This window comes from Diadema antillarum, unplaced genomic scaffold (genome assembly GCF_040938485.1).
Source record: "Diadema antillarum isolate AM-2024a unplaced genomic scaffold, OU_Dant_1.0 scf00000017, whole genome shotgun sequence".
Taxonomy (NCBI): domain Eukaryota; kingdom Metazoa; phylum Echinodermata; class Echinoidea; order Diadematoida; family Diadematidae; genus Diadema; species Diadema antillarum.
The window spans coordinates 1197558-1206367 of NW_027270906.1; the positions used below are offsets into that span (position 1 = coordinate 1197558).

General features: G+C 41.3%; 1 protein-coding gene across 1 annotated transcript; it reads right to left on the minus strand.

Moving 5' to 3' along the window:
* Nucleotides 1-938: 938 nt before the first annotated feature.
* Nucleotides 939-8530, minus strand: LOC139725482 (uncharacterized). Its single transcript, XM_071636559.1, has 4 exons — nucleotides 7713-8530; nucleotides 5130-5317; nucleotides 1598-1832; nucleotides 939-1276 (listed from the first exon to the last, which is right to left on the minus strand). Exons 1-4 carry the CDS (start codon nucleotides 8422-8424, stop codon nucleotides 939-941), a joined length of 1473 nt encoding a protein of 490 aa, XP_071492660.1. The 5' UTR covers nucleotides 8425-8530.
* Nucleotides 8531-8810: the final 280 nt, after the last annotated feature.

Consider the following 8810-nt stretch of genomic DNA (forward strand, 5'->3'; position numbering starts at 1 on the left):
GCGCGAAAATATCCACTTTTACAGTGTGCCATGTAGTATTCTACAGAAGCAAAACTTCAGCCCCCACACACTGCACCACACAGTGAGTGTTACCTGCCAGCTTCTTAAGTGTGATGAGAATGTAAAGTGTGCCACATGTTTGTGTGTGTGATGCAAACAAGATGTGTACCTGGTTGTGTCTCACCCTGGCCTGCTCTTTCAGTCTTGTCATGAACAAAGCAAGGACGTGATGTAACGTTTCATTGTTAAAATCAACTCAAACTGTTGATTTAAATATCAAGTGGCTTTTGCCATGAACATTGTTAAAAACATCCACACTGGGAAAATCTTCTCGCAGTAACAAAGTCTTGTTGAATTGGTATTCTTTATAATGGGATCCATCTATATTATAAGAATTACACATTTTTAAAACTCACCCATCTTACACAGGGTGAAAAGTTGTTGGACACTTCTTCCCCTGAGTGGGTGACTGTGTTTGTATAGTGGTTGTGTAAGTGATACAGCACTCATTCCTCAGAATGATACAGGACCTAAATTCCCTAGATTTGTCTTCTTCTAACTGATTCTAACAAGATTCTGGGCAACACATGCCTCATTAGATATTTTGCTACACAATCTGGTCATGCAGTACAACACAACTAATCACTAACATTTCTAGTGTAAACATTGGCATTCATATGATACAGAAAACACTGCCATCTTTCCCTTTAAAGGGATACATCCACACAAGATTGCTGTCAACGATCCACTGGCTCTTTGCCCATCTCGCTGACCACAACGTGTGCAACCTGCCTCCTTCAATATGTAATGCAGACTGATGAGTTATAGACGCCACTCACAAATACTGACGCATCGACATGTCGCACACAACATCTTATCCTAGGGAACGGGGGAAGAAACGGGATGCCAGTCTGATATTCTTACAATTTAGGCTAAGATCATAATTTGTCCACTCCTTTGTCCTTGCGACTACTTGCCATCATGCTAAGCACAGTCTGCGTACCCTGAGTCTTGCACTCCACCTCAACCTTGGCCTCGTGGGCCCTCAGCAGCCAGGAGAGGCTGTCCTCGAAGTAGTTCTTGAGACCCGGCGGGAGTTCCAGGACGTCCAGGACGTTGAGGTCGGGAGGGACGGCCTTCCGCAGTGCCTGGCAGCACCAGAACTGCAGGTTGCTTGGGAAGGACTTGGTCTTCACCAGGCGCATGCTGGACCGGGCAGCTGTGGAACTGACTATGGGGTACCAGGTCTTGTTCATCAGGTTTCTGGCAGCTATGCCTGCACAGGAGAAAAGAAAGGAGGGTACTGCTCTATCACCACCTCTTAAACGAATGAAAAGAAACAAAACAGCTGCTACCCAGACACAGATACAGTGCACTCTTCTCATAACAAACACGATTATAATGAAACTCTCATTAAAATGGGGTAAAAATTCAGGTCCAAAAATTACTGTCTACATTTCATCTTTGTTTACATTATATTGCTTGCCTATAATGAAATTACGATATAAAGAAAGAAAACTACTCTCCTGAGGACTTTGATATAATGCAGTGAAAGCAACATTCAAAGATGAATAGAGGGCTGGGACTGTCAACTCACCAAGTCTCTTTCCATTCTTGTAATACGTCAGCGTGCCAAACCACATGTCTAGATGCATGCCAATGATAGCCCCCTGGCCAAACTTGCTGCAGTACATCCTGCCGACCCCGCCTTTCTGGAAGCGACCGGTGTAGGACAGACCGCAACTCTCACTTCCCGCCTCGTGGCCCAGCATGCTGCAGAAGGCACGGGAGTACTGGTTCAGATCCACCTGTTTGGTTCCCACGCCGATCATCTGCCACCAAGGGAACAAAGTAAAAATAAAATGGGTCATTGACAACTACCCTAACATAGCAGTACAGTGGCACCTCATTAAAAACCAATAAGGTCATATGACAAAATTTTCTTATATATAGCGAGGTGATTTTGCTGGTCCCAACTTTTCATACTTCTTTGTTTTTGTTAAAGAAGCCCGATATAACAAGGTACAAAGTATTGTTGTGGTTTTAGGTCCTCATATGATAAAAGTTTTCCTGTAATGGGTTTCTGCTACCTATTGTTTTGATAATTTCAGAAGATGAAAGATTTACAGAAAATAAACTATTTTTTTACATGTGCACATTTTCCTACTCATAACTATTTTCATTTGACGAAATGCCTCACTTTTCTCATTAAGAAATGACTGATTGAAATAGAATTACTCGACACACAGTAAATATTTGCTTAATGTAAGTCTTTCTTACATGTAGTCTTGCCTTCAAATGGCTTCAGCTTTGTCTCTCAAGAAAAAAACAAACGAACAAACAACCTCTCTTATTCATGTGAAGACTGCCTCAAAACAAACATAATCATCTCAAAGAATTGAACTTGTGGAAACAGATGCAGTTGTTTGGTAATGATCATTTGAAAAGGGGTTTGATGTTACAAGTAGTTGAATACATGCATGTTCCCATCGAATCAACATGTACTTCATGTATCTTGGAAAAGAACCACACCAGACCACACAAGCTGATGTGATAGCCACTCTTGTTGGAATGGCAAATGTCATGGTAATGACAAGAATCCAGCTTCCTGATTGGCTGTTGCTATGAGAAGTTGCCAATCCAGCAAGAGCTGCTATCCTAACATCTTTTATGAAATGGGGGTACAATGTGTTCAAACTGTATCCGCACATGTACAGTACATATAGCAGTGGTCATGACAGGCGAATTGATTGTTGCAATGTACACAACCAGTATGTCCCTAGTTTAGTAGCTAAGAGTTTGATCCTCCAGTAATCTTCCTGTCTTTGACAAGGAAGCTTTCTTTGTGGATGAGCATTTGCACATAGTACATTTCTTTCTTAATAACTGAGCAGATGAAAAACAAACTTTTCATGTAAATTCCCAGTGTTTGTTTTCCCCAAAACTTTTTAGGATTATCAAAATGGACTACAAAATTGTCCACAATACGAAACGAAGAAACAAAAAACTTTGCACACTTTAAAAAAAAAATCTGAGTTTTTCTTTTTTAAGATTTTTTTTTAAAGGTTGGTTTTTTTTTTTTGCTTTGTTTTGTTTTGTTTTGCTTTGTTTTGTTGTTGTTGTTGTTGTTGTTGTTTTTTTTGGGGGGGGGGGGGGTAGTTGCTTTTCGGGTTTAGAGAGGATGAATGTGCACATTACCTAAATGGGTATATTGTATGCATAAGTGTGGAAAGCAAGACTGGTTTTGTAATGCAAGTTGAGAGTGATGTAATCACTCTGAAGTAAACACAGGTGTTTTGTCAGAACAAACACAGGAATTGGTTCCTGACAACAACCCTTCAATCATTCACCAGGCACATTTTGGCCACACTGCTATCCTAGTGTTACATTCTGCAGAACTACCATCAGTCTGCCCAATAAATCTGTCAATTGTTTGTTTGTTTGTTCATTTTTCCATCTGAGAAGATGGCTTGATAGCCCATATTCAGCTATGCAAAGCTGGTCTTCCATGGGGTCCAAGTTGGATATGAGGCGGGACCACTTCACCGGGTTAAACACCCTCCTCTTTGCGATGAATGAATGAAGACTTAACTTTTACGTGCATGAGTTGTGACTCTCTCACACACGGGACCTCCATTTTATGTCCTATCTGAGGGACAGAGTGTTTTGCCTTTTGTCACAGGGGACGGTATGATTACACACAACATTGCTCAGTCCAAACTCGAGTTCGAACCCAGGTCCTTAGGATCGTGAGGCAGACGCGCTACCGACTGAGCCAACTCACCGCCCTGTAATTGTATGCTATGTGCTTTAGTTTGATAACATTGGCAATACAAAGATCTAATGACTTAAAAGCAGAGTGCCCATAGCACTGAACTAGTGAGCACAGTAGCCACTTGTTAAGTTAATGGTGGGTATTCAGAGCTCAAACACTACAGTAATTCATTCAGGAATAATTGAGTACGACTTGATTGAAGGAAAGGAGTACAACTGTTATCAGCTACAGATAAATTGTCCCCAGTTATCAGAAACAACAATTGTACCAGGACATTGTGGCTGACAAAATATTGCACTTCAATCCCTTACACTTTGAAACCTTTCCGGTGACTTTGTACTTTTCATATCAAAGGTATCCTCGTCATCACTCATTGCTTTAGTTGCAACATGACACGGAAATGGATGACATGTCAGGAGACTGCAAGTCCCTTTCTCAACAGGTGCGCTATGCCCTCTGTCTTGGCATGTTTTGGCAATAGTTTGAAGTCTTTTCCACAGTTGCCTTTAAGTGTCTGATACATTGAGGTGCCCATCATAAAAAGTGGCTAAAATGTAGGAAGTTACCTGTGCTTAAGTCGCATCTTTTGGGGCTAAAAAAGAAAAAAGGAGAAAGAAACCCCCCCCCCCCCCAAAAAAAAAAAAAAAAAACAACAACAACAACAAACAAACAAAAAAAAAAACCACCTAAAAACAAGACTACAACTCAGAGAAAAAGAAAATAAAGAAATGGGTCCTGGAAATATATTCCATTTTATAGGCAATATTTGACTTATAAAAGTTACAATACATGCAACTTTGACTTATGCAGAGTCTACTGTGCTATGCTTTTGCATCACAATGACAAAGTCAATTTTGCATAATGCATCCTAGCGATGAATTCCTTGATCACGTTTTATGCACTTAGTTTTAGAGGTATGTATGTCTTCAAGTCTGTTAATTTGGTCTTCAGACTGTAAAATGAAAAAAAAAATAACACAAATTAATTGACAACAAATATAAGACAGGGAACTACGTGATGCACAATGAAAGTTAAGAAAATTACACGTGGTAAAATACAGCAGGGATCTTTGGAATCTATGGGGACATTTCATTTGGACATGATTTGCATTGATGTGCTTTGCTTTAATAAACAAGTATAAAACTATGTGCCAAAAGTCTTTCTTTTTTTCCTGCAATTTTAGAGAGCTTACTTTGGCATTGCCTTCAATAAACATGTTGCCCCTTACTTGTCATATCCATGTCTGATTTGTTTTAATACGCTAATAAAGTAATACCTAAAAATAAATACATCTAGAGAGCAGGCATTTATATTTTGAAGATTCAGTTGTATCATATTCCCTTTTGCAGCTCACCATGTCCGTGCCATACACAGGGGACACCATCTTGACCTCCCAGTAAAACTGACCGTCCCTCATGAGTTCTGAGCCTCTGGCCGCTGCAGTGCCACAGCTGTAGTCCAGATGAAAGCGCACCTCGGTCTTCATCTTGGCCAGGCAGCAGGCACTGGACTTGGCATTGTCATCCCACTCCCATTCGAACCCTGCCAGGAATGCATAAAATACACAGTAATTCTATTTATAAACTGGGTTCAAGAATGTAGCCAATTGAAAGCGCTGAAATGAGTCACCTGTGCGTGCATTATTTTCTTACTAACATGCACGGCCGTGCAAAAAAGCGTAAAGTCACTGACGTCACAATGTTTACACTAGCAGTGCACACTCAATCAGTTGTTAAAAGTGCGTCGCGCGCTATTATATGCGCTGTCAATCCTGTAAACAACTTCTAGTTCGGGCTGCCAGCCGGCCTTCCTTGTGCATAACATGTGGCGTACCGCGTACGTATACTCTTATACGTACAGTACTTATATGTGCGGGATTTCCGAGTGCGACGTGCGTAAATGTTTGGGACGAACATCTTCGGACATCTTGACTTTTGAGCGAGTGCTACATTCAGCTGGCTGGTATTGACCCACAAAGGTACATGAAAAATGCTGTTAGTTTTCGACCCATTTTATAAATCAAATAATACAAAGGTTTGAGTTTGTGACGTTAGTGGAGATGCAGGGCTCACTCTCGGGTATTTACAATGTAGTGCAACATGCACTCGGCTTCGCCTCGTGCATGTTTCACAATTGTAAATACCCTCGAGTGCGCTACATCTCCACTAACGCACTCTCACCTGTGTATTATTTGTATAGTAGTAAACTCAATAATATAATGTGTAAACAGTACAAACCAATGATGGTGCAAAAGTTCTTTTGGCTGGCCATACTGGAAACACAATGGCACACTCCATTACAGTACCAGCTACGGGGGACAAGAATGTTTTACATGTAAACTTTTCCAACATTCCAACTTGATGCACTAGACGGGAATAGCCCTCAAAAGAAGCTTTCTTTTAATAATGTATCACTGTTGAAATTTTTTGATCTCATGTGTATAAGCATAGCCTTTGGTTTCATAGTGCCAAAATAGCTAAACCAATATATAAAGGGGAAAAAAATGGAAAAATTAAACGAAATCTCAGATATCCATGAGATGTTAATACAAATGTCGAGGTCAATATGCAGCACAGACACAAAATGTTTTCAGTATTTGAACAAGATATTTGAAAGTCTGAAAGAACAGAAAAAAGCTTTGACATCATAAACATGGGGTGTAATGACCCCATCACTAAGTAGTGCACTGTGAATATATCAATTCTTTCATAAAAGATTCTGGGCGATACATCAGTGATAAAAACTAATTGCATAACTACAAGTAATATCCTCCTGTCTAGTCTGAGCTTCAAATATGGCGGGACGTCCTCATGCGCCCCACTACTCAATCATTATGCACCCGAACACTTGCCAAATACATGTGAGTGCGAGCATCTACAGTGTAAGCTATCAAGGTTAGGGTATTAAGCAGATACTGTAGAGGTCAATGGTATGGCAAAAAATTGGTTGAATTGCTTTCTGAAAGTTATGGAGTTTAGCACAAGAGAGATGCATATTGTTCTCCAAATGTATAGAGATCCTCCCCCCCCCCCCCCCTTTAGCTTTACAGCCTTTTCATGGTCATTCTTTTTCATGCCTTGATCCTTTGTCACAGTACACTACCAAACTCCTTATGAGTAGTCTGTGGTGCTCAATACACATGATCTATCCAGCGAGTTCTGGGCATGAAAAGCTGTAGAAGATTGAATATATGTCTGCCTTGTCAGATGGGCAGTTATTCATCTCAAATTTCACAGAGCAGTGTGTAGGTGTACATTGTATTTGACTTAACCTGCGGAGGACGGGCTGATTTTGCTATGTACAACACACATTTTCCATAAACACTTGCCGGAGTATACTCGGGACTCGTCCTCAACGGGTCAATGCAACATTCTGTGAGGCCTTGATATAAGTATTACTGCGTAATTGCTAATCACGATTGACTCTAGAGATTTTAACATGTGACAAAGGTTTGAAAAAAACAAACGGAATGATTAGAAACTTTGTATTGTGCAATTCATCCATGTATTGTACCATTCATTACTGATACAGAAAGACAACTTCCTTTCACAAATGTATGATTGAAGTTGATGTTTACAGTAAAAAACTACTCTACAGTATCTAGACATGCTTTGTTTACAAGGGTAAGCCATTAATTGCCCTAATAACTGATGTTAAACAATTTCACAACTGTCATAAAATGAGCGTCTTGCTTGCCACTGAAGACCAAGGCATAAACCAGAATTTCTGAAACATTCGCGGCATGAAACTTCCATGAATTGTAGCCAACAGCCTTTCCTATGGCATGAAACATTTGTAAATCGCCACTGGCATTCAACGCATTGAGAGTCAAACAGTTCTGCATGCATTTTACTTTCGCAAATCCTGGCTCCTTGCATAATTTGCGGAAGTTTCATGCACGAGAATCGCTGGTTTTACAGTAGTCATAGTATCTCACCAGTGTATTTGTTGTTACGTTCATCTTCTTCGGCACCACTGGAACTCATTCCCATTTCCTCCTCACTCCCAAATCCAGGCCAACCTGCACCATCTCTCAGAATACCCACTCCTGTCCCTTCGAGGTTTGGCTGCCACAGCTGAGTTCCCTGTTTTCGAGCGGGAGGCTGCGGCGAAGCACCGCGCCGTGGACTGGCACTCCCGCCTGCCGTCGAGGGTGGTTGAGGGGAACTCCTCAAGGAGACCGAAGCAGTGCTACGTGGTTCTGTGAAGGATGCGGTTGTAACAGCTGGTCCTACTACGTGCCGTACATGTTGTCTGCTGAAGATACTACATGTACTACTACTACTAACATTAGACTGGGATAAGTCAATGGGAAGAGAGTTTGCGCTCCTGTTTAATGACGTAGCCGTAGGACACGATACTGACAACGTTGTTCTTGGATTCAAAAGAACTGGGGACGTAGATCTTCGAAATCGTTTTTCTGGTGGATGATGGAAAGTAGGATGCGAACTTGTTGAAGAATTTGTTGCAATGTTACCACGACTGCTACTGCTGCTGGGTCGTTTCATAGCAGATGGAGCCGACGAAGAAGATGATCCCTCAGCCTCAACATCAGGCTCAGTGTCGACTGTGGTACCCAAATTTCCGCCCGATTCTTCTCTCTTGCGTTTACTTGCACTCGACCTAATACCCGTACTGCTTGGTTCCATGATTACAGAATTCTAACACAAATAACATGCAATTTCACAACAATATGTGTTTACATACGTTGAGCCGAGTCGCGTCCCGTTCTCCACCGAAAATGAGGTTCCACAATTAACGTAACATTGGGTTAAGTGCAGTGTAGAAGTAGACGTCTATGTAGTATGTTTCCGTGGAGTTTCCGTATGTCCCCGTCTTACGTCTTCCCAATGCAACGCCAATGCCTGAATGGTCACCGCACCGTAGGAATGATATCGACCTCAGCGTTTTAGGCGTCCATCCTGATTTCTGAGTAAACTCACAGTGAACATGGAGTAGATCTAGTTATAGTCTCAAGACGCAGAGATATGCGGATGATTACCCTCGCATTTGAATAATTTCATACCAACTACCG

What these genes read in the sequence shown, in the direction of transcription:
- LOC139725482 (XM_071636559.1), bottom strand. Translation starts at nt 8,424, where the DNA reads ATGGAACCAAGCAGTACGGGTATTAGGTCGAGTGCAAGTAAACGCAAG. An exon ending in CTGTGTATGGCACGGACATG is followed by an intron (nt 1,833 to 5,129) that starts GTGAGCTGCAAA and finishes CCTTGGTGGCAG; the next exon opens with ATGATCGGCGTGGGAACCAA. An exon ending in CAAGAATGGAAAGAGACTTG is followed by an intron (nt 1,277 to 1,597) that starts GTGAGTTGACAG and finishes TCTCCTGTGCAG; the next exon opens with GCATAGCTGCCAGAAACCTG.